The sequence below is a fragment of the Hemicordylus capensis genome, chromosome 12 (genome assembly GCF_027244095.1).
Source record: "Hemicordylus capensis ecotype Gifberg chromosome 12, rHemCap1.1.pri, whole genome shotgun sequence".
Taxonomy (NCBI): domain Eukaryota; kingdom Metazoa; phylum Chordata; class Lepidosauria; order Squamata; family Cordylidae; genus Hemicordylus; species Hemicordylus capensis.
Genome location: NC_069668.1, coordinates 19,949,601 through 19,975,055, shown reverse-complemented (window position 1 = coordinate 19,975,055; position 25,455 = coordinate 19,949,601). Strand labels below are relative to the sequence as shown.

General features: G+C 52.2%; 2 protein-coding genes across 3 annotated transcripts; one reads left to right on the top strand and one right to left on the bottom strand.

Moving 5' to 3' along the window:
* Positions 1-9: 9 nt before the first annotated feature.
* On the bottom strand, positions 10-15,047 carry LOC128336149 (uncharacterized). Its single transcript, XM_053275339.1, has 4 exons — positions 14,721-15,047; positions 14,219-14,608; positions 2,162-2,464; positions 10-1,138 (listed from the first exon to the last, which is right to left on the bottom strand). The coding sequence occupies exons 1-4, from the start codon at positions 15,045-15,047 to the stop codon at positions 1,091-1,093; spliced, it is 1,068 nt and encodes a 355-aa protein (XP_053131314.1). The 3' UTR covers positions 10-1,090.
* LOC128336195 (rRNA methyltransferase 1, mitochondrial-like) lies at positions 14,431-24,240 on the top strand. 2 transcript variants are annotated; one of them, XM_053275479.1, is made up of 5 exons: positions 14,431-14,543; positions 16,565-17,425; positions 17,670-17,763; positions 18,972-19,092; positions 20,634-24,240. In XM_053275479.1, exons 2-5 carry the CDS (start codon positions 17,121-17,123, stop codon positions 20,771-20,773), a joined length of 660 nt encoding a protein of 219 aa, XP_053131454.1. In that variant the 5' UTR covers positions 14,431-14,543; positions 16,565-17,120; the 3' UTR covers positions 20,774-24,240. The 2 variants fall into 2 exon arrangements, with proteins under 2 accessions (XP_053131454.1, XP_053131453.1); XM_053275478.1 differs by having other exon boundaries at positions 14,475-14,596.
* Positions 24,241-25,455: the final 1,215 nt, after the last annotated feature.

Genomic DNA, 25,455 nt, shown 5'->3' with positions numbered 1-25,455 from the left:
AAAATCATCACATTAGGGAAGTGTTGTGTTGGGTGCTTTTGCTGCATAGCTGAGAATGTCTAATAACTTCTCACATTGGTGTATGCCTATCCCTTATATTTTTAAGGTCCACCCGCCCCCCTTGGCTAGAGTTCTGAGAATTGCAAATATTCCTGCTTAGTTCTCCATAATCAGCATGTTGTGGGGTGGGGAGTAGCACAGGTCACCTTTCTCTCCTTGAAAGAGTTGCTGGGAGTTCCAGATGCAGAATTCCCTAACAGGTTGTCGTCCTGCTCAGAGGGTCTGCTGCTGCTGACCTACCTCAAAGTGATTGTGAGGATGACGGGAATAGACCATGGGAAATACTCCCTGGCTATATAACCAATGTGGTTAGGAATGGGCAGTGATGGTCCTCATCTCTTCCTGGCATAGGAATCCTCCTGGTGTGACGGGATGAGGGATGCATCATTTCATTTGGAATCCCGCCGTGGTCTTCGCCTTGAAGGCCACGGTGTGAGAGAGCATGTGGGACGACAGAGGCCTTGGACCTGATCAGGCAGGGCTGCGCTAGTTCTCTAGAAAAGGTCCCCGTGTCCAGGGGATCCAGCTCTAGAAGAGACTCCCCATGTTCTTGAGCACTCTAGAACCCGGCCCATGGTGGGCCACGGTGCCAGAGAGCATGTGTGACTACAGAGTGGTCTCATGTTCTCGAGCAGCCTGTGTTGAATCCAAGTTCAAAGTCTTGGCTGATTAAATTCACTCAAGGCCAGTTATGGTAAGGAGAACCTGAGGCATCTGTAAGAAACAGGAGGCTGGACTGGATGGGTGCGTGATCCTGTCCCCTTCTCCCATGACTGCTAGGTTTGCTCAAGAGTTTTGGAGGAGGAACTTGGTTGAAAGGTTTTTGAAAGTCCAGGTATACTATATCCTTGGGATCACCTTTATCCAAACACTTATATATGGTCTGTATAGATGTTCTTAAATGAATGCTTGGGGTGGAGAGGGGCGGGATCCCACTGGATCCAACTAGAATTGTTTCCATCTGCTGATAGGCTTCGGATTTTAGAAAGCAGAGTGCTGTGCTGGCAGCGGGCGACACTGGTCCACATGATCAGGGCCAAGAGATGGTGGTGGGCAGGATGCAGTCGCTCAACGAGGGCTGTGAAAGAGAACCTCTAGTCAATGCAAGCCTCTTCCCACCCACCACCAGCGTTTCCTCTTTTAGAGATTCCCAGAGGTGGTGGACTATAACTCCCATCACCCCCAAGCAAAGGCCGTTGCAGCGGGGGATCTTGGGAGTTGTAGCCAACAACCTCTGGGAATCCCTGTTAGAGGGGACACTGCCCACCACCCTCCTCCACTTTCGGGCTCAAACACCTACCCCTGCTGCTGCTGCTGCTGCTGCTGAAAAAAAGAACGGACCCTTTGCATGGCAAGAGCAACTTTACTGATGGGGGAGACACTCATGCCAGGTGAGGAAGTCGTTGTGCTGTGCTAAATGGGAGGGTGGGGGGGCACTTTTTAAACACCCCTTTTCATTCAAAGCTCCTTGAGCGTAGAAAACTGGCACGCCAAGAGACTCATTTGACTCTGGTGTCCCAGATTTTAATTTGTAGCGTTTTTTAAATAAAACAAAGGGGGGGGGTCAACAAGGGGGCTCCTCCACCTGCAGCATGGGGTCCCTTCGGCCAGCTCCCAGCTCGGCTGCGTCCGCAGACCAACAGGCTCTCCCCTCCCTCCCGCCACTCCACGAGCAGAAGAGGAGTGAAGCCGGGCAAGGCCAGTCCAGAGGGCGCCGGAGGGTCTCGAGAGGGTAGAGCCCCCGTCTCTGGGCCCAGCCGTCCACCGTCAGACAGAGAACAGCTTGTGGGTGTCAAGCAGGATTTGATTGAAGCCAGTCACGGTGGAGGAGGGGGTGCGCGGCCTGGTGTCCGCATAAAGGAGTGGCGACGGAGCCCTGGGCAGAAAGACAGACCCACAGCTCAGCTTGGACTGACCAAACACTTGGGAGGCCCAGACCGCGGAGGGTGAAGTGAGAGCCAATGGGCCAAACGAGCTGCTGTCCCATCGCTTTAAGATCTGGGTTTTCTAACCGGCCCTGAGCTGTGGGGCGATTCGCTCCCCCCCCACCACAACCAAGTGTGGGGCCCTACAACCCGTGTTTGAGTCGTGCGGCCCTTACCTGCGGCAGTGCTCTGACGGAGGCAACCCCATGCCTGGACAGCTGGGTCTCTGCCTTGCTGCAAGCCTTGTGCTGTAGGACCCGCAGGCAGCTCAGATGCACGAGCACTCTCTGGAAGCCATGCCTCACGGCAGGAGCGCTGCACAGGACAAGTCCAAGAGGCCAGAGCTGGACTGCCGCACGGGGCAGCAGCTGTGGTTTCCCCAGGTCACGACGAGTCCGGCTTGAAGCAACATCTGCTGAGGTGAGGGGCTTTCCTTCAGCATTGTCTAACTCCTCCTCAGCCAGGATATCCATCTGGGCCTGTGGGGGTAACAACAGTGCCATTAACTCCCCCAACACAAACAGATGCGGAGGGGGAAGAGGCTGGTTTGACTTAAGAATATAAGAACGGCCCCGCTGGATCAGGCCCAAGACAGGCCCATCTAGTCCAGCATCCTGTTTCCCACAGTGGCCCACCAGATGCCGCTGGAATCCTACAGGCAGGAGCTGAAAGGGGGGGCATGTCCTCTCTCCTGCTGTTACTCCCCCGCAACTGGTACTCAAGAGGCATCCTAGCTTTGAGGCTGGAGGTGGCCTTTAGCCCTCCAACTAGTAGCCATTGATAGACCTCTCCTCCATGAAGTTCTCCAAGCCCCTCTTAAAGTCATCCAGGTATATTTCTGATCCTAAATTTCCCGGCAATCAATTTCATGGGATGGCCCCTGGTTCTAGTGTTCTGGGAGAGGGAGAAGAATGTCTCTCTATCCACTTTATTATTATTATTATTATTATTATTATTATTATTATTATTATTATTATTAACATTTATATCCCGCTCTTCCTCCAAGGAGCTCAGAGCGCTGCACTACATACTTCAGTTTCTCTTTCACAACAACCCTGTGAAGTAGGTTAGGCTGAGAAAGAAGTGACTGGCCCAGAGTCACCCAGCTAGTATCATGGCTGAATGGGGATTTGAACTCGGGTCTCCCTGGTCCTAGTCCAGCACTCTAACCACTACACCACGCTAGCTCTCTTTCTTCACACCATGCATGATTTTATAGACCTCTGTCATGTCTCCCCGCAGTTGTCTTTTTTCTAAACTAAATCACCCCAGGTGTTGTAGCCTAGCCTCATAAGAAAGGTGCTCTAGGTTCCTGATCATCTTGGTTGCCCTCTTCTGCACCTTTTCCAGTTCTACAATGTCTTTTATTCATTTATTCATTCATTTATTCATTTGATTTTTATACTGCCCTTCCAAAATGGCTCAGGGCAGTTTACAATTAAAACAAAACCATTAAAACCAATAACAGTTAAAACAAAAGTATAAACAATATAAAACATCAATTAACAGTTAAAACATCATAAAAAACAATTAAACAACCAGAACAATTAAAAAACCCTGAAAACCAGGTCATAACATTACAACAATTAAAACTAATTAAAAACCCTGGGAGGCCAGACCCAACAGATAGGTTTTAAGAGCTCTCCTTAGATGTGTTGACCAGAATTGTACACAGTACTCCAGGTGTGGCCGCAGGACAAACACCACCACCCGCCCATTCAGCCTTTAAAGTAGCTCACAAATGGTGGAGTTTTTCTGGTTTAATGAACCTGGAGAAGAGAGCATGGCCTTGGGCATAGATAGTTTGAGGCTAAACTGGGTAAACTAGTTGATGACATTTCCATTTGAGATTGTCTCATGGGAACATTTTCCAGCCAAGGTCAAGAGCACATGCACTAAATTATGCTGTGCACCAAAGAGAACTGGATTCTCCGACATGAACTGCATAAAGCACGTCTGTAAACAAATTGGTTCCCCAGCACCGCAAAAGTGATCATCAAAGTCTTGCAAATTATGATGCTGGAAGAGGCATGTGTCTCACAGAAGACATTCTAGGAGAAGCATCGCCCCCGCCCCCACAATCTCTCACACACAGAAAGGCATGCCTCTTAGGAACATAGGAAACTGCCATATACTGAGTCAGACCCTTCGTCTATCTAGCTCAGTATTGTCTTCACAGATTGGAAGCAGCTTCTCCAAGGTTGCAGGCAGGAGTGTCTCTCAGCCCTATCTTGGAGATGGTGCCAGGGAGGGGACTTGGGACCTTCTGCTCTTCCCAGAGCGGCTTCATCCCCTGAGGGGAATATCTTGCAGTGCTCACACATCAAGTCTCCCTTTCATATGATGCAAACCAGGGCAGACCTGCTTAGCTAAAGGGACAACTCGTGCTTGCTGCCACGAGACCAGCTCTCCTCTTCTGAGATGGGACCTGTCTTGTTCTTGCAAGTACTTCCAATCAATGTAGTTTCCCCTGGCTTAAAAAGATCTGTCATCTGATCACCTGGGGCACCTCTTTGGTCCTTCCCCAAATATTTTTAAAATCCATTCATTGGTTGACTCACAGCTGAAATCTTGTGCACACTTGTTAGGAAGCGAGTCCCACTGAACCCCAAGGGGACCGATGCTGGGCTGAAAGGGTTGACAGTGAATGCTGTAGCTGTGGCAGGAACAAGGGCAAGAGACAGCTAAGCGGCTGGAAAGTCTTTCGCCAAACTCATCCTCACTTTGCAACAAGGCAAGTTCAGCAGCACCCACCCTAACTAGTCTTGAAGCCTCTACCCTCCTGGAACAGGCCCTCCTCCAGGATTTGGTGGCTGGCCCCAGAGTTAGCCCCTCTGGACAAAAGTCACTGAGAGTAAAGCTCTAGTCAGCCCTGCTCACTAAGCAAAGAGGCACCTTTCTTAAAGTGGGGATTCTCTTCTATTTAGTAGGGGGAGGGCAACTCTATTTAGTAGGGGGAGCCAGCGTAGTGTAATTGTCAGAGTGCTGGACTAGGACCGGGGAGACTCGAGTTCAAATCCCCATTCAGCCATGATACTAGCTGGGTGACTCTGGGCCAGTCACTTCTCTCTCAGCCTAACCTACTTCACAGGGTTGTTGTGAAAGAGAAACTCAAGTATGTAGTACACTGCTCTGGGCTCCTTGGAGGAAGAGCGGGATATAAATGTAAAATAACAACAACAACAACACAAGAGCTCGGATATAAGATCAGTGGACCTGTAAAAAAAAGAAAGCAGTACATCACCTAAATGGAAGATTAGATTAGAAAATAAAATCTCCAGGCTTAGATCAGATGCTAGTAAATTGAAAGATATGAAAGACAAGAAGCTGAAGAATGAAAACACCAAACAGTATCTGATCCAAAAATACCACCTAGATTCAAGGAAAATTAGAGAAGTCCTGGAAATAATAAAGCTGCAAATAACAGCAGTGTCAAAGAAGATTAGCAGATATGAAGCCAGAATTACACAACACAGGCAAAATCTCCAATTCCAGTCGAATCAGAGACGTTTCTACCAAAGCATAGAAGGAGAAACTGCAAGAAACGTAGAAACACCAAATAAAGAAGAAACAGTGCAATTCTGGGGGAAATTATGGGACAATCCTATAATAAAAAAGCAGGCTGGATGAAAGAGGTCAAAAAATGTAACCAGCAAATGCAAGATCTAATAATAACACCAGAATTAATAAGTGAAAGAGCAAAGAAAATTAAAAATTGGACTGCGCCAGGCGACGATGAACTGCATGGCTTTTGGCTTAAACACTTAACAAGCCTTCATAAACAACTATCAAAACAGTTCAATCACATTATGAAAGGCGGTGATATTGAACAATGGCTAACAACTAGGAAAACTCATCTCATCATGAAAGACCCAGCAAAAGGTGCAGTTCCAAGTAATTATAGACCAATAACCTGCCTGCCAACCATGTTCAAATTATTAACTGGAATAATAGCAGATGAAGTGATGCAACACTTATTAACTAACAAACAGCTTCCAGTTGAACAGAAAGGAAATTGCCCGAACACCAGAGGCACAAAAGACCAGCTGCTGATTGACAAAATGATTTTAGAAAACTGCAAGAGAAGAAAAACAAATCTAAGTGTTGCATGGATTGACTACAAGAAAGCCTTCGATTCATTGCCTCACACATGGATACTAAAATGTTTAGAAACAACTGGTGTCAGCAAAAACATTCAGATATTTATTTAAAAAAGCAATGAGCATGTGGAGTACACAGTTAACAATCAATGGTGAGGCACTTGGACAGGTTAGCATTAGAAGAGGCATTTTCCAAGGGGAATCACTATCCCCTCTGTTGTTTGTAATCGCCATGACCCCACTTTCACAAATACTAAACAAAACAGGCCTCGGATACCAAACATCTAAAACATCCAGTCAAATCAACCATCTGCTGTACATGGACGATCTGAAGTTGTATGGAAAGTCCCAGTCAGAAATCGAATCACTGCTAAACACTGTCCGTATATTCAGTAGCGATATAGCAATGGAGTTTGGACTAGACAAGTGTGCTGCATTAATAATGAACAGAGGGAAAATAAGAAAAACAGAAGGAATAGAACTGCCCAATGGAAGCAAGATCAAGAACCTGGAAGAGAAAGAACCTTACAAATACTTGGGCATTCTCCAGGCTGATAACATCGCACACACTGAAGTTAAAAGAAAAATTGGAAGTGAATACATCAGGAGAGTTAGAAAAATCCTCAAATCCAAACTCAGTGGCGGGAACACCATACAAGCCATCAACACCTGGGCTATACCTGTTATCACATACACTGCAGGAATAATAGACTGGACCCAGGCAGAGCTAGAGACGCTAGATCGTAAGACCAGGAAAATCATGACCATCAATCATGCTCTGCACCCCTGCAGTGATGTCGATAGGCTCTACCTCCCTCGCAGCTCAGGTGGAAGAGGAATGCTGCAAGTCCATCAAACAGTAGAGGAGGAGAAAAGAGGCCTTGAAGAATATATAAGGGACAGTGAAGAAGATGCACTTCAAATGGTCAAGAACGCGAAACTATTCAACACCAATGAAACAAAACAGGCCTACAAGAAAGAACCAGTCAAGAACCGAGCAGAAAAATGGAAAAATAAGCCACTGTGGTCAATATTTGCACAATATAAGTGGAAAATCAGACATCACCAAGACCTGGCAATGGCTTAAGAATGGCAACTTGAAGAAAGAAACAGAGGGTTTAATACTGGCTGCACAAGAACAGGCACTAAGAACAAATGCAATAAGAGCAAAAGTCGAAAAATCAACCACAAACAGCAAGTGCCGCCTTTGTAAAGAAGCAGATGAAACAGTGGACCACCTGATCAGCTGTTGTAAGAAGATCGCACAGACTGACTACAAACAAAGGCATGACAAGGTAGCAGGGATGATACACTGGAACATCTGCAAAAAATACAAGCTACCTGTAGCCAAGAATTGGTGAGACCATAAAATTGAAAAAGTTGAAGAAAATGAAGATGTAAAAATATTATGGGACTTCCAACTACAAACAGACAAACATCTGCCACACAATACACCAGATATCACTGCAGCTGAGAAGAAAGAAAAACAAGTCAAAATAATCGACATAGCAATACCAGGGGATAGCAGAATAGAAGAAAAAGAAATAGAAAAAATCACCAAATACAAAGATCTACACATTGAAATTGAAAGGCTGTGGCAGAAAAAGACCCAAATAATCCCAGTGGTCATTGGCGCCCTTGGGTGCAGTCCCAAAAGACCTTGAGGAGCACCTCAACACCATCGGGGCCACAGAAATCACCATCAGCCAGTTACAAAAAGCAGCTTTACTGGGAACAGCCTATATTCTGCGACGATATCTATAACCATTGACGATAAAATTCTGGCATCCCAGGTCCTTGGGAAGGACTCGATGTCTGGATAAAACAAACCAGTCAATAACACCTGTCTGACTGTGTAAACTAATAATAATAATAATAATAATAATGAGCAGATTGAACCTCTGAACCCCACAAAACTGCTGAAACACACATACCCCCCCCCAATCACTAAAAAAAACCTTGCCATCTGCAAGGAGGTCATGGCTGGCCAGACCTGTGCCATTTCCTGTTCGCAGACACTCCAAAATGCGGCTGTCGATGCCAGCAGCCTCCGGCTTCCTACGCCCCACCCGGCCCTTCCCGAGCAGCTTCTTCAGCCTGAAGAGGCGAGGGCTGGGAACAAGGACTTCCCTCCTGGAGCTCGGCCTTCCATCTCCGGCTTGCACTCCCAGTGGCCCAAGTCTAGTGAGACACAGGCAGGCTTTCAGGGCGGGAGAAGAAGATGGGCCTCGCCTCCTCTCATGCTCACGGGGAAGCCAATTCGCTCGCCTCGTCCCCAAAGCCAAGGGATGGCAGTGGGCTTGAGGCATTTGCTGGAAGGGGCAGGCCCCATCACAGCCAAGGAGGTGTCTGTGGGGGTGACCGAGAACTGGAAGGGGATGTTGGCCGGAAGCCCCCGAGACTGAGAAGGAGAGAATCACCCCACAGGCACAGACAAGCCAGGATTCTCAACGCTGGGTCCCCAGATGTTCTTGGACTTCCACTCCCATAATCCCCAACCAAAGGCCACTGGGGCTGGGGATTATGGGAGTGGGAGTCCAAGAACATCTGGGGACCCAACGTGGAGAATCTCTGCATGCCCCCCGTACCCCCCCACACACACACCATCACTAGCATTCCCCTCCCAACTCCCTCATGTCACCTCCTTGCTCCATTCAGTCAAGGAAGGAGTTTGGGGGAAGGAGAACCGAGGGAGGGAGGGAGGGAGACATGCAAGCAGGACGCACGAGGGAGGAGCAAGCTTGCCAGCGCTTATCTGCCCACCAGCTGTGGCTCTGTGATGATGATAATGATGATAAATATAAATGAACAACTTTATTCTTTAGCCACCCCATAACATTGTTCTCCAGGCAGTTCACCACTCAGCATTAGGAACATCGAGAGAGAAAATACATCTCGGTTTTCGCACCAGCAACAACAAAGAATACAAAATACAGCACAACTGTTTTAAACAGCTTTCAAAACCCAACTTCAAAGGCCCAAAGTGAGCAGAAAAGTCTTGGCCTGGGGTCTAAGGGATGGGGCCAGTTCGCCCACGGGGTCTCCAGAGCAGTCCGATGAAACAAGAGTGGCTTAATCACTGAATAAGGGCTGTCAAGATAATTGCTGTCAAGACTGCAGGAGCTCCCTGCTTGAGGTGTGGCCAGGGAAGGGAGGGAGGGAGGGAGGGGGAAAGACAGGAGATGGTGCATACAGCCAGCCAGCCCAAGCACACGGGAGAGCAAGTTGTTGTTGTTGTTGTTGTTGTTGTTATTGCTCCCAGCTGCCATCTCTGCCTCCCCAAGCAGGGAGCCTTGTGCACACACACATTACTCAGGGGAGGGGAGGAGCAGTGTCCCCTCTAACAAAGATTCCAAGACGCTGTTGACTACAACTCCCAGAATCCCCAGCCAGGGATGATGGGAGTTGTCATCCAGCACATCTGGGCATCCCCGTGAGAGGGGCCACTGGAGGAGGAGGAGGCCCAGTGCAGCACAAGCAGTGGCGAACCCTTCCAAAACGGCACTTGCCTCAGAGGTGCTCAACGACTGCAAGATGTCCCAGGAGGGTCAGCGGGGATCACTCCGCCCAGCAAGACTTGGCTAACTCTGTGCTTCAGAAGGTGGCATGGATGCGTTTACCTGAGTTGGAACTCAGCAAGGAGACTGGCCAAGCCCCTCTCAGGAGAGACGCTGAACAGAAGCAGCAGCCGCACACTCGCCAGGTCTGCAGACTCCTGGGCTGTGGAGGGCTGTGCCCCATCCCTCCTTGGGCCAGCAAGTTCTACTCCCGAGGCAGCATCCAAGCCCTTCGAGGGCCTCAGACATCTCTGAACTGCAAGCGTTGCTGTTGCTCCTCTCCCTGCCATTGCAGGGAGAGAAGAGCTGGTCTAGGGGAGAGGAGAGCTGGCCTTGTGGTAGCCAGCATGACTTGTCCCCATAGCTAAACAGGGTCTGCCCTGGTTGCATAGGAAAGTGAGACTAGAAGTGTGAGCACTGGAAGAGATTCCCCCTCAGGGGATGGAGCCAATCTGGGAAGAGCATCTAGGTTTCAAGATCCCTCTCTGGCAGCATCTCCAACGAGAAAGGGCTGGGAGAGAGACTCCTGCCTGCAGCCTTGGAGAAGCCGCTTCCAGTCTGGGTAGACAATACTGAGCTAGATAGACCAATGGTCTGACTCAGTATACAGCAGCTTCCTATGTTTCTATGTTCCTATGTTCCCTTGGCTGTGGCGGTTCTTCTGACGTCCATATCTGACTATCTAGAGGAGAAAGCAACAACGTGTAAGGAGCTGGGCTTTTCTGGAGCTGCTGTCTGTCACAGTGAGAGGAGGGCAGGGCCACCCTTGGACTCGGCACAATCTCCGCAAGGGCAATAGATGTTAGAGGTTGTTGATTTTTACCCACAACAGGTAAAACAGCAGAGCACTGAGGAATGAGCACACACTCCAGTTACAGAGTAGGTAGCGGAGGAGGGTTTGGATATTGCAGCTGTTTAGAGGAAACACATGGAGATCCTTGTATGACTAAACACTAAATATTTATTGGTTAAATACACTTGGATAGGAAAGACCTATCTCTCATCTAAAGGACTACATAGTGGATAGGTAAGGAGAGAGAGAGAGAGAGAGAGAGATGTTCCCATCTGCTCTCTAGGAGGAAAGGAAGGATTGTGACTCAGCCCAGGAAGTGCTGCAGAGTCCGTTCAGGGGTCAGAGAGCAGGGACCGAGAGGGAGACCCTGACTCACTGTCTCTACTCCCAATGCCCCTAGTGGTCATTAGGACAGCTGGTGCAAAAGGCCGATGCACTGGAAGTTCATCCCCAACACGAGACACCACCCAACCCCAGCAGCCCTGCTTGGCCAGATGCTGCACATCCCTTGCAAGCCGAGGAGGAAGAGGCACAGGCCGGGAGCACCATCTCTTCAGTGCCAGCAGGGCCCGTTCACATTCCACTTGCTCCCCAGCCCTGGCGCCCAGCCCCAGGGAAGCAGTTCACACACATCCCCGAATCCCCTGAATGGTCACCCCGGAGGCTTTTAAGGATGTGGGGAGGGAAAGGCACACCCCTCTGTCCTGGGTGACACAGCCATGCACCAGAGCCACTCAGCTCCTTCAGCCTGAAGGAGCAAATCAGGAGAATGAAGGCAGGCGGTAAAGTGTCCACGCTGTAGACACTCGAACCCAGAAGGGTACATGAGAGAGACTGGGGGGCGAGGGGGGGGACGCGCAAAGACATGAACAGATTCCAACCGCTATAAAGAAATCCGTAGCTTGAATTCATGGTTGGCTTTCAGAAGAGCCCCTAGAACCTATCTGTACAGTCTGCCCTTCCAGAGTTCTTAACAATTAAACCTTTTAAAACTATTTTAATGGCTTTATGCTGTTTTTAAATTGCTCTGTAATGATTGTTTTTAAGAGGATTGATTTGTGGGTTATGTTTGCGCACTGCCCAGAGCCATTTGGATGGGGCGATATAGGAATGAAATAAATAAAGGTGATCTAGAGAGGGTATTAACCTGTGAAAGAACAACAACAACAACTTATATACCACTTTTCAACAAAAGTTTCCAAAGCAGTTTACACAGAGAAATAATAAATAAATAAGCTGGCTCCCTGTCCCCAAAGAGCTCACAATCTAAAAAGAAACACAAGATAGACACCCGCCACAATCACTGGAGGGACGCTGTGCTGGGTGGTGGAGAGGGCCAGTTACCCCCCCCCCCCGTTCAATCAAGAGAATCACCATGCTAAAAAGGTGCCTCTTTGCCCAGTTAGCAGGGGTGGTTGAACCAGCTCTATTTCTCTAGAGGCGGGGATTTCAAACTTGGGTCCCCAGACATGCTTGAATTACAACTCACTTCTACACCAGCCACTGGGGATAATGGGAGTTGTAGTCCCACGACATCCAGAGTCCCACGTTTGAGACCCCCTGGCCGAAAGGAAAGATGGGGCGAGGCAGGAGATATGTTGACAGAGACTGGCCCATGGTCACCCAGCGAGTGGCGCAGCTGTGTGAGGATCTGGATCTGGATCCTACCAGCCCCCGTCAGGCTGGGGATTGCAGACACCACCGGGAAGACCTCAGGTGGGCCACGTCTGCTCTCCTCCAAATCCTTCTCTGAAGGCGGATTCCGTTCTCCCCCAACGTCTCTGTTATTGCAAGAACCAACAGCTTATTTATTTATTATTTCTCTACGTAAACTGCTTTTGGAGAATTCTGCGCTCCTCCGACATCTCTGCTATTGCAAGAATCAACAAGCACAACAGAATGCAATAACCAAACACTGACCAAAGGTGAAGGCACACCCGTAAGCGGAGAGATTCGCTTTTCGAGAGACAGGACCAAAAGAAATGGCCACGGAAAACAGTTCCGCTCTCTTAGCACACAAACAACTTGCCCAAAACTCACCTTCCCAGACAGAATCCCTGGCTCTGACGGAGGTCTCCCCTCCGCTGTGAGAACACGGCTCAGGCCTCTGACAAAGGGGTCCATGCCTGCACTCTGGCCCCTGCCACTCCCCATTCAAAGCAAGCCAGAAGCCGGACAAGCACATTGTTGTCACTCCCCCCCACCCGGCTCGACCTTGTTTTGGCAAGGAGGTGAAGGCCAGGCTGCACAAGCAAGTCCTGCAGGAGCCGCTCAAAATGGCCTCACCTCCGTTCCAAATGGCGTTTTTGCCAACCGGAGCTCGGACATCCACCCAAACACAGAGCTGGTCTTGTAGCAACCAGCATGACTGGTCCCCTTAGCTAAGCAGGGTCTGCCCTGGTTGCATAGGAATGGGAGACTACATAGGTGAGTACTGTGAGATATCCCCCTGGGGGGATAATGGGGCCACTCTGGGAAGAGCATCTGCATGCAGAAGGTCCCCAGTTCCCTCCCTGGCAGCATCTCCAAGATCAGGCTGAGAGAGACTCCTGCCTGACATCTGGGAGAAGCCGCTGCCAGTCGGTGAAGACCATCCTAAGCGAGATAGACCAAGGGTCTGACTCAGTAGATGGCAGCTTCCTATGTTCCACAAGGGCTGGTGGTCCAAGCATCAGCCCACAAGGAAAATGCAGAGAGAGGATCTTATGCCTACCCTTAACTTATGCCTAACCTTATGTTAACTAACTTTATTTTTATTTATTGTTAAATGTATACCCCGCCTTTCAATAAGAAAATCCCAAGGCAGCTCACAATAACACTTAAAAACACAATTATAAAAAAGACACATTAAAATATTGAACTAAAAAATATAAAAACAAATAGGATTTAAAAAGTTTGGGCATTCTAGTGTCTTTCACAAAACGGGCAGACAAAAACTGGCTCAGAACTCTAGATGGGACAAGAGGGGCAGGGCGGTCTCCCTTGGGGTGGCAGAGCCCTGCTCACTGCGCCATGCGGCACCTTTCTAATGGGCGGTGGGTGATTCTCTTGTATTGAGCAGGGGGCGAGCAACTGGCCCTCTCCGCCCCCAGCACAGCATCCCTCCAGTGGCTGTTGCTGTCCCTCTTATGTTTTCTTCTTTAGACGGTGAGCCCTTCGGGGACATAGGAACCTAGGAAGCTGCCATATACTGAGTCAGACCATTGGTCTATCCAGCTCAGTATTGTCTTCACAGACTGGCAGCGGCTTCTCCAAGGCTGCAGGCAGGAGTCTCTCTCCCAGCCCTCTCTCATTGGAGATGCTGCCAGGGAGGGAACTGGGAACCTAGATGCTCTTCCCAGAGCGGCTCCATCATCCCCTGAGGGAAATATCTTGCAGTGCTCACACATCGTCCCCCATTAATATGCAACCAGGGCAGACCCTGCTTAGCTATGGGGACGAGTCATGCTTGCTGCCACAAGACCAGGCAGCCATCTCATTTCTTTCGATCTCTGTAAACCGCTTTGGCAACTTCTTTGGGGGTTGAAAAGCGGTCTATCAATCTTGGCTGCTGCTGAGGCTGCCAGTAGAGCACAGCCACCGCCCCTCCACGAGCCTGCCTGTGAAGCTAGCCAGCCCGCAGCCCAGCTCGGAGGGGCTGCCTCTCTCCCCGCCTTCGTTCTCCCGCCTGCTGCTTCGTTCTCCCGCCTTTGGGCTCTCCCTGCGGACCTCCCACTCGCCCGGCCCCTGGTTCCCACGCCCTGCCCGGCTCTTCCCACGCCCTGCCCGGCTGCCACCACTCACCCTGCTGCTGCCGCCGCCGCCACCGGAGAAGCCTTCTTTGCCCAGGAGAGGAGGCTGGCCCGGCTGGAGGAGGGCTCTCCTCCCGCAGGGCTGCGCTGGGCTGGGCGTGAGGACTCTCCATCCCGGGGGTCCTGCTCCTGCTGCTGCTGCTGCCCCGTCCCGCAAGCCTCGCGACTTTGCAGCTGCAAAGAGGCGCTCCAAAGGTTGGGCGGCGCTCCGAAGAACTCTCCGCCTCTCCTGCCCTGCCCAGCAGGCGGCGCTGCTACAGCTCCAGGGCGCCGCTCTGGCCGCGGCCTCCTCTCTATGGCGGCGGCAGCGGACGCCAGTGAGTCCTCTCCTCTCCACCACGTGGGTCTTCCCTGGCGCGGAGGTTCCCAGGTAGGGGCGCCTCTGGGCGTGAGCAGAGTGCCGGGACTAGCGGGAGAGTCTCAGAGGGGCTGCTTTGCCCTCCATGCGAGCAGCCAGCCTGTCTACATGCATGCATGGCAGGCAGGCAGCCCACCGGTGAAGCGCTGGCGAGGAGGGGCGGCAGGCAGAGTGGGTCCAGCAGAGAGCCCGGCCTCCTGCTCCGCCCTCCCCCATTGGCCAGCCGACCAGGGGAGCCCGAGGGCGACAGCCCTCCTCTGCAGCTGGCCCCCAGGGAGAGGTAGACTGCCCCCCTGAGTTCTCCTCGGGATTTTTCCACCCACCCCTTGGAAGCTGTTTCAGCCGGTGGGCTTGTGGCGGTGAATTCCGTGGAATGATGGTGTGTTGTGATGAGGAGGGGGGGGATGTGGGGCGAGGAGGGAAGAGGAGCAGCCACTGCCCAGCCGCAGGGGTGCATCAGCATCTCCAGGGTGTCTCTTCCTAGTCTGGGGGGGGGAGAGAGGATTTCCTGCAGTGCCCTCCTCTCCCCGTTTCTAGCCTCTCCTGCCAGTTACTCACGTGGAGGGCTGCAGCTCTGCTGCTTTGGTTGCTCCGCCCCAAGGGCCTGCTGTTCTCCCCGCTCTGCTCTGTGCGTGCACACGTGTGCGAGAGAGAAACTTCAGCTGCTGAGAGGCGGCTATGCTGTGCCTTTGAGGCTCTGGTGACAGAGCTAGAAGTTCAACAGGCAACATTTCCTCCTTTCTGTGTAGGAACAGAAGGCAGCTGCCATATCCTAGGTCAAGCCCTTGGCCCTTGCCTACCCAGACTGGCAGCGGCTTCCCCCAGGCTGCAGGCAGGAGTCTCTCCCTGCCCTCTCTTGGAGATGCTGCCGCCAGGGAGGGAACCTGGAGAGCCTTCTGCACGCAAGCAGGCAGGCAGGTGCTCTTCCCAGAGCAGCCCCCTAACGGGAATGTTTCCATACTCACACACAGTCTCCCATCCAAATGCAAACCAGGGTGGACCCTGCTTAGCAAAGGGGGCCATTCATGCTCGCGACCACAGGGCCAACTCTCCTGGTGTAGCAATCCGGGCCAGCACCTGTTGGATTTCTGCACCCCCTTCTTCCTTCCTACAGCCTCTAGTCCTTGGAGCACCAACTCACGGCTTGGGTTTTCTATCTCCGCGGCCGCTCCTCCCTGGGGGCAGCCCGAGGTCTTCCTGCCGCCAGCCCTGGGGACGCAGGGATGGAAAACGCTGCCCCCGTCTTGCTCCTCCGTGTTACGCAGCACAAACAAGCAGGTGGAGGGAGGACTTTCCCCACCGCTCTTAGAGCCTCTGCCTGTCATTTATTTTATTTTATTATTTATTTTTTACATTGGTGTCCCACTTTCCCTCCAAGGAGCTCAGAGCGGTGTAGATGCTTGTTTTCATCCACACAACAACCCTGTGAGGTAGGTTAGAGGTCAGCTCTCTCCTGCGGCCCCAGCGCATTTCTCCAGACACACCCCTGGCCACTTCCTGTGAGGTCACCTCTGTGGCCTCACCTTTGCCTTCTGCAGGGGGCTTGGTGGGCCACCCCGGCAAAGACGGCCAACCTTTATATCCCGCTTTACCACCAAAGCTAGATAACAAAAATGGCTCCTGGTCCCCAAAGGGCTCACAATTGAAAAGAGAAACAGAATAGAGGCCACCGCTACAGCCACTGGAGGGTTGCTGTGCTGGGGACGGAGGGGGCCAGTTGTTCTCCCCCTGCTAAATACAAGAGAATCCCCAGGTTAAAAAGCTGCCTCTTGGCTCAGTTGGCATAGAGACCCTGAAAAGGATTAGCGAGAGCCAGAGCTGGAACTTTGGGTGCCCGTGGACAGCTGCCACACTGGCCACGATTCTCCACAGGCTGAAACCACAATATTCACATGCAACAAGGCCCAAGTTGGCTTCTGGCTTTCCTTTCATGGGAAGTTGGTAGTGATGCCTACTGACCGCCTTCTCCTTTCCCTTAAGGTAGCAGTACTCAAGGGACGCAAGTGGCAAGATGGAGTCTCTCCCGGCCTTTCTGGGGAGCCTGCGGCGTTCTGTGAGGTCCTCTTTTGTTGCTGGCAGCCTCAGCCATTTCCAGCTCCGGCAGCATTTTGCCACGTGGGGGAAGCCACTGCCCCCCGAGAACGAGCCCTCCAGCGAGGCTGGGCGCAAAACGGTTCCTCCCTCGCCGCTCAGCTGTGGGCTTGGACCAGCCAAAGACGAGGCGGCCGGCTGCCTGTGTGTGCAGCCACGAGAGATTCGCCGAAGTGGCAAGGAAGCCCCGCGTCGGAACGAGCCCTAGCGGAACTGCCACGCAGCCTTGGAGCCCTCCCACGAGGAGGAACTCAGGAACTTGAGGAACGATGACTTCCCCCGACTGAAGGCCGGATCCTGGCAGCCCCGGCCTCCCCCCGTGGAAAGGACCCAAGGCTGCGAGGTCTTGTTTGGGGCGGCCCCCTGCTCCTTGGCGCTGGCCAGGGCCAAAAGGAGCTTTGGCAGGCTGTTTCTCAAGGCCCGCCGCAACAGCCCACCGCCCGCCATGGAAGGATTCGCCCGGCGGGCCGCGGAGCTGGGGATTCCCGTGCAGCAGGTCCACAGGAAGGTGCTGGATGCCCTTTGCAAGGGTGGGGCCCACCAAGGGGTGTGCCTGGAGGCCACGGCCCTCCGCCCGACAGACTGGCGGAAGAGGCCCGCCCCGGAGGCCGAGGAGACTGCTGCTTACCGGGGGTCGCAGCTCCTCTGGCTGGCCCTGGAGGGGATACAAGACCCCATGAACTTGGGGGCCGTTCTGCGCTCTGCGCACTTCTTGGGGGTCCACGGGATCGTGATGAGCCAGAGGAACAGGTGAGCTTTTCAGGGGGGTTGAAATCTGCTCCGAAGGGCACATTGATCCTGCCCTCCCCCTCCACGGAGCGCAGGATGTGGAACCCGCCCCCCCCCCGAGCGTCACAACAAGCACCCTGCGAGGTGGCTTGAGCTGTGAGGTGACGGATGGCTCAAAGCTGCACAGTGGACTTCATGGCTGGGGGGCTTGGGGAACCAGCAGGCTTTCTGACGGCGTCTCCCCCTTTCCCTTTCCTGCTCACAGCTGCTCCCTGACGCCCGTGGTCAGCAAAGCCAGCTTGGGAGCCTTGGAAGTTCTGGACGTCTTTAGCACTGGTGATCTCCCGGGCCTGCTCCAGGTAAGGGGGAACCAGCGCTGGGGCCTGATCCGGGAGGGCTCTTCCCGTGTTCTTGGTCTGCAAGGCTGTGAGGCACAGCCGGGCCACAGGATGGCAGCATCGCCCAACATTTCAAGAGGTTCAGGGGGGTGGAGCAGTGACCTTGGCGGAGGAGACGGAGGAAACGTGGGGACATCCCTGAGCTCAGTGAACCGGCTTCTCCGTGTCCGAGTCCCGAGACAGCTCTCTCCTTGAGGGAGGGAAGAGGCACCCCCAGTGCTGTGCATGCTGCTGGCGCGTGCCCTGGATCAGGCCTTGGGATGGCGGTGGGACCCTCTTGCCCACCCTCCGATGGGTGCCAGCCGCCGCCTCCGGAACGACCTCATAATGAGCCATAAAAAGGCGTGGAGACTTAATTGAAACGTTGCTGTGCATCACCGCCTTGACCATAAAGCACAATTTATGAACATTTGGGCCAGGGGGGGCGGTCTCGTTAATTGGGTCCACATTGGCCGTCTTGACCTCTTCTACTGCGCGGGCATAAATCCTAACACCGTTATGGCTTGAAAAGTGCCGATTTTTGAGAAAAGGAAGCAGGAGGGAAGCCAGGTTTATCTCTGGCTAAAATGGATTTTGTAGTTAATTGGGTGCTGTGCCCTCCGTGTCAAGGAATTGCGCTGAGAGTCTACGTGGAATCCTGGCCAATCGGAGCCTCTTGCCCAGAATTCAGTTTCCATTGAGGCCCCGGAGTGTCCCCTTTCATTTTCCCCCCAGTGATGAGAAGAAAGGCCAGGGACGCGTCTTCTGTCCCGGGAATGGAGCGAAAGGCTCGGATCCTGACCCCTGTGCCCCTGTTCCCCGGAAGAGCGCCACCCTTGCCAAAGAAGGCGCTTCTGTTCACAGAGCACAGATTTCGGACCCAGCCTTTCCTTGAGATGAGCTCCAGGCAGCCCACGGTGTGGGGTGGATCACCGGGGAGACAGTTAGCCCTCTGGGTTGCCAGGAGCTCCTCGGAGGAAAGGGATGAGAGACCGTCTCGTAAAGAGAGAAATGATGAGAGACCGTCTCGTAAGGAGAGACCGTCTCATAAGGAGAGAAATGATGGCGCTCTGTGGCGTGGGCCCTTTGAAAAAGCAGCCCCAAAATGGCACAGCGGTGATGCCTGGAGGCAAGCTTATCTTTCCCTCTTCCTTCCTTTTCTCTTCCTCCCTCACCTTGGCTCCTGAAAGAAAAAATCCGATCAAGGCTGGGAAGTCCTGGGGACAGCCGGCCCCGCGAAGGCCCAGGGCAACCCCCCCTTGGTGAGCTGCTTAGATTTCCGCTGGACGAGACCCACCATCTTGTTACTTGGTATGCAGCCTTCTGGGGCTCTGCTTGTGTGGGGGGGGGCAGGGAGGGGGCATCAGCCAGTTTAGGACGTGGCCACTACCTGCCTAAACAGGAGTCTCTGGATTGACGCGGAGAAGAGTCCTCGCCGGAACATAGGAAGCTGTCATGCACGGAGTCAGACCCTTGGTCCACCAAGCTCAGTATTGTCTTCACAGACTGGCAGCAGCTTCTCCAAGGTTGCAGGCAGGAGTCTCTCTCCCAGCCTTATCTTGGAGATGCTGCCAGGGAGGGAATTTTGAACCTAAATGATCTTCCCAGAGAGGCTCCATCCCCTGAGGGGAATCTCTTCCAGGACTGCTCACACTTCTAGTCTCCCTTTCATATGCAACCAGGGCAGACCCTGCTTAGCTAAGGGGGACAAGTCATGCTGGCTCCCACCAGACCAGCTTCTGGGCAGAGTTGGGAGGGCGGGATTTGGCCAGGAAGTGGCTCAGGAGCAGGCTTTCTGAAGGACAGCAGCAGCCACTAATATTCATAGACTGTTTTTCAACCAAACTTCCCAAAGCGGTTTACATAGAGGAATAAGTATATACAGTAATAAGCTGGCCCCCTGTTCCCAAAAGGCTCACCATCTAAAAAGAAACCTAAGACAGACCCCAGCAACAGCCACTGGAGGGATGCTGTGCTGGGGGTGGATAAGGCCAGCTGCTCTCCCCCTGCTCCATCAAGAGAGCCGCCAGGTTAGAAAGGTGCCTCTTGGCCCAGTCCGTGGGGGTCCGCTTTGTCCCCCGTGCAGCTGCCTGCGGAGTGAGGGGATCAGTGGCAATTATTATTATTATTATTTTACATTTATATCCCGCTCTTCCTCCAAAGAGCCCGGAGCAGTGTCCTACATACGTGAGTTTCTCCTCACAACAACCCTGTGAAGTAGGTTAGGCTGAGAGAGAAGTGACTGGCCCTGAGTCACCCTGTGAGTTTCATGGCTGAATGGGGATTTGAACTCGGGTCTCCCCGGTCCTAGTCCAGCACTCTAGCCACTACACCACGCCAGGCCTGACCAGCTTCCTGTGGGGCGGCCTTTGGAAGGGGACGTGGCTTCCTCTCCGCCCCCTCCAGGCCCAGAGGCAGGCTGCCTCCCCATGCCAGTTGCAGTGGAGGGAGAAGCGGCAGGAGACCGGGGCGGGCGGGCAGGCCTTTACAACGTCCGATGCATTTGGCCTCTCGAGCCTCCTGGACAGGAAGACAGTTTCTGTGCTCCCTTGCGGGGAGGAGGAGGGCATTGCAACTTGGTGGGGGGGAAGATGCCCCCTGGCAGCATCCCCGCTGTGTAGACAGCTGCTGTATTCTGTGTCAGACGCTTGGGTCCATCTTGTGCAGCGTTGCCTGCACTGGCTGGCAGCAGCTTTGCAGGCTTTTCGCAACCCTGCCTGGCCCGTGCCCCTGAGCCTCCTGGCCTTCCCCAAGGGCCCTCAGACCTTGCAAGCGCCACCCTGGACGGTGGCACCCACCCCAGAGGTTAGAAACAGTAAGGCTTGGGGGGGGGGTCTCCTTTTTTTTGGCAGGGAATGAAGGAGTTGGGCTGTCTCCCGAGACCCGGCGCTGGTGCCAGAAAATGCTGACCATCTCCCCCAGAAGAGAACTGCCCCCTGGGATCGAATCGCTGAATGTGTCGGTGGCTGCCGGTACGTCTTCCTCCCCTTGAACCCCTCACTCGTTGCCGCCGTTGGCGTTGGCGAAAGCAGCGGCCCCGAGGGCGACGCTCTTCTCAGAAGGGGTTTCTGAGATATAATTGTCTTTGTAATGCAACTTTTTTTTAAAAGATCACCCTTGCGCCTCCACGTCATGAAGGAGAATGTTCCCCTGCTAACTGAACATAAGAGGCACCTTTTTAAAAGTGGCGATTCTTTATATTTAGCAGGGGGAGAGCAACTGGCCCTCTCCGTCCCCAGCACAGCATCCCTCCAGTGGCTGCTGCTGGTGTCTCTCTCATGTTTCTTTTTTAGATTGGGAGCCCTTTGGGGGACAGGGAGCCATCTTCAATTCTATTTATTCATTTATTTATTTATTTGTATCTTTGTAAACCACTTTGGGCACTTGGGTTGAAAAGCGGGATCTAAACTTTGTAATGGCTCTTCTGAAACTCTGGTTCCATCAGCAAAGCATCGTCTCCCAAACCCCCTTGTTGGCCTTCTGGGGCCCTGGCTCAGATGGGTCCGTCTGCGGAGTCTTCCTTGCATCTCCTGGTTCTAAGAGTTTTCTCGGGAGATGTGGACATTTCTCTACCTGCCACCCTGGAAAGCTGCTGCCAGTCCGTGCAGATCATGCTTAGCCAGATGGAGCAGGGTCTGACTCAGGCTGGCAGCTTCCGGTGCAGCTCTGTCTGGGAGAACCTGGCAGAACAGAGCTAGCCCTGGATGTGTTTCATCTTTTGAGGAGATGACAATGGCTCGGTCGGCCAACATCTTGCTGGCCTCCCCTGGTTTCTCTTTGAGACGGCTTTGCAGAAGGACCGCGGCCAGACATGTGTACTGCTGCTGCTGCTGTTGTTTTCTCTCTCTCTGACCATCCTACCTTGGCACTCATTCCACACCCCCACGCCTCTTGCTTCACTTGGGCGAGGTCCGGGTGTGAGAGTCCCGTCAAGAAGCATCAGAAGACATTTCCCGGTGGAGGGGGTCCTGCCGCTAATTCACAGAACAATTTTGTTTTCCAAAGAAAGAAAGAAAGAAAAGAAAAAGTGCTGTTAAATTCAGAGCCAGATGCAGCGATGACGGGTGCGGAGAGAAGGGTCAGGGCTGCGAAATGGAACCTAATTGCAAAGGCATCAAGGTGCCAATTATGAATTGCTGGGCGTGGGGGGGGGGACTTTGTGGGGACTTAACATATGGTGGTGAGCCTGGTGAACGTTGGCTTATTTTCTTTAAACCCATGACTCCTGCCAGCGGCGTGTTAATGAACTGGCAACCGTTTGTGTGGGCTGAAGGCGCTGGATCGTGGTGTAGTGGTTAGAGTGCTGGACTAGGACCGGGGAGACCCGAGTTCAAATCCCCATTCAGCCATGAGACTAGCTGGGTGACTCTGGGCCAGTCACTTCTCTCTCAGCCTAGCCTACCTCGCAGGGTTGTTGTGAAAGAGAAACTCAAGTATGTCGTACACCACTCAGGGCTCCTTGGAGGAAGAGCGGGATATAAATGTAAAATAATAATAATAATAATTGCCACTGATCCCCTCACTCCGCAGGCAGCCAAACAATGGGACCCTGAGACTTCGTAGCACTTATTAAACGAACCTCACGTGTCTGGAATCATGCTTCCTGCTAACCAAGCCAAAAGGCACCTTTTTAGAGTGGTGATAGTCTTTCTTGAGCGGGGGGTGGGGGAGCAACTGGCCCTCTCCGTCCCCAGCTCAGCATCTCTCCCGGGGCTGTTGCCAGTGTCTATCTGATGTCTCTTTCTCTTTTAGATTGCGAGTCCTTTGGGGGACAGCGATCCCTCTTATTTATTTATTTTATCTCTCTGTAAACTGCTTTGGGGACTTCTGTGGCAAAGCAGCAGTCTCTAAATGGTTGCTGCTGCTGCTGCTGCTGCTGCTGCTGGGTGTTTTCTCTGCCCCCTGTTTACAGCAGCCCTATAAGGTAGCCCGTAGCCCAAGCCCAAACTGACAAGGGCAGAGAGGCTGGGAGGGGGCATGGTGCCCGGGAACTCTTGTGGGATAGACGGACTCCCAGCTGCCTCTACCGTCCTGACATTGGTCCCTGGCCTGCGCTGGTCTGTGAGCCTAGTAAAGGCACTGGCTGGACTGATCCCTGCTCTGTCTCTGTTCTGTCCCAGCCAGGGTTGCCTTGCCCGGAAGCCCCTGCAGTCAGAGAAGGGCATGCGGCCTTTATTACCAGCCCAAACCCCGACCCACAAGCAGCAGACAGGTGTCTTTCGGGGATGGGCTGGCCTTCTGCAAGCTCCGTTGGCCTCTCCCCAGAGACTCTGGGAGCTGGGTCTCAGAGCCAGGAGTGGCTGCGTGGTTCCCTTCGTGGGCCTGACGCGCATGACCACTACGGGCCCATTTCCCACCAGACAGCTGCTGCTATATTGCGAGCCGCTGGCTGCCGACAACAGTTTTTCCCCAAGCGTATTCTTTTAGCTCACTACCCTCCGTTTCTACATGTCGGCGGTGATGTGGCTCTTAATTTAACTGATATTTAACTGATATATTAACTGATAATAAATGATATTGAAATAAATAAATAAATAAATAAATAAATAGAACCACTTCCATGGCCCCCATCTCAATTGCATCCAAATTATTGCCCCTTCCTTCCCCCTCTCCCCAAGGCTTGGTTAACTTGTCAGAAGAAGGTTACGGGGTTATTAGAAGTGGGGTATTTCCCCCCCTTTTTGAGTGGGTGTCAAAACAGATGTGAATGAAACTTCCTTCGATTTTCAAAGGCTGCCTGGGGAATATTGTTAACTAATTATTGAAAACAGAAGGGGGGGGGTCCTCTTCTGCATTTGGGAGCTGCGTGGCCCTCCTCTCCACAGCTGAGTATTTAATTAGGGCTGATTGTGGTTAGCATGTTCAATAACTACTCATTAGAAAGGGGAGGGACCCACTGATCCAGCATCGCCTGGGGCACAGAAGAACGGAGGGTGTTCGTAATTAAGGATGCAATTTATTTTAGGAAGCCATGTGTACAGAAGCAAATGCTTTCGCTTAATTTTTCAAGGTTAAAGGGTAGAGCAATTTGGGTTTTGGTTTCTCATCTACGGTCAGCAGAGCCTCAGCTTGAGACCCACCCAACTTTGCACAAGCTTTGAAAAGAACTCTTCAGTGGCTGAATCCCACTTCAGGAAGAGACTGGGGGGGGGGATTAAGAAGACTCCTCTCCTGCCTCCTGGTTCCACTTTGGCCATCTAGATACCCCTAGAAGTTCACAAGCAGGACACGAAGGTGATGGATGCCAAGCCTCATTCGTCTTCATCATCTTCAGAACTTTGCTCCTGGCCATGGAGGCTCCATGAAGCTTTCATGGCAGCCACCGCCATGGAGAGAGCTCTGGTCCTCCATAGGCCCTTTCCTAATCCTTTTGGAAAAGACGTCTGTGATGCTGCCCTTCACCACAATTTGTCACCCCATCTGAACCAGAGATGTAATGACACTGAAAGCGATGTAAAAGCCACAATGACCGACGTAAGGTCTCCCCTACATGCAGAGGCTAAAACCTTGGGGGCGGGGGGTTGGCATTCTCCAAAAAATGACTCCACGTTGGGTCGCTTGCTTGGCATTTTCCTGGTGCCTTCTAGGGAACAGTCAGCTCTCAGGGGTCCGCTGCTGGTGGGAAGGTTCTTCTCAGCACCCTCAACACTGTCTGCAGAGGTGCAGCAGAAAAATTTTTTAAAGGGAGGGGGGACCTACCCCTCAACTCCAATTGCCAGACAAAAAGTCCAGATTGCCTAATGGTGACCAGAGAAGTGGTCAGAGAGAAGACTGGATTAATGTCTTTCTATCTATTTATTTAGCACATGTGAATTGTAGTAATAAGGTGTTCTTAAAGCTGGGAGACAAAATGACAGGCATAAATGCATTCCAGCAACGTGACGGGATCAAGTGTGTTTTTTCATGGGGAAGATGGTACAGGTAAAGGGTGCCTTCGAGTTGGTGTCGACTCCTGGCGCCCACAGAAAAGTCCTGTGGTTGTCTTGGGTAGAATCCAGGAAGGGTTGACCATGGCCACCTCCCGTGCAGTGTGAGATGATGATGCCTTTTAGCATCTTCTTATATCGCCGCTGCCCGATATCGTGCCAGCAGGGATTCGAACCGACAACTTTCTGCTTGTTAGTCAAGCATTTCCCCGCTGTACCACTTAAGGTGATAGGGGAAGGTGGGGGTATAGATTTTTTTAAAAAAATAAATTGATGTAAACATTTCAAAATAAGTAAATCAGGAGTAGGGGAGAAATTGGTGTGAAAATAGGAATATGCAGATATTAAGATTGTACTAATACGCCGCAGACTAGCACTTGGTAGGGTTGCAATGATGGCCTTGGAAAGGGTATTTAGATGCCGAGACGTGTCTACACCTACAAAGATTAGAATCGTTCGGACAATGGTTTTCCCCTTGAAACTCTATGGATGCGAAAGCTGGACTTTGAAGACGCAAGATAGGAAAAATATTGATGCTTTTGAACTCTGGTGCTTTTGACTTTTAAGGAGACTTTTGAGGAGACCATGGACAGCCAGGGAAACAAACCAATGGATCTTAGAACAAATCAATCCAGGATTTTCACTCAAGGCACAAATGACCAGACTCAAACTATCATACTTTGGACACATTATGCAAAAACCCAGCTCCCTTGAGAAGTCCGTCATGCTGGGGAAAGTTGAAGGCAGG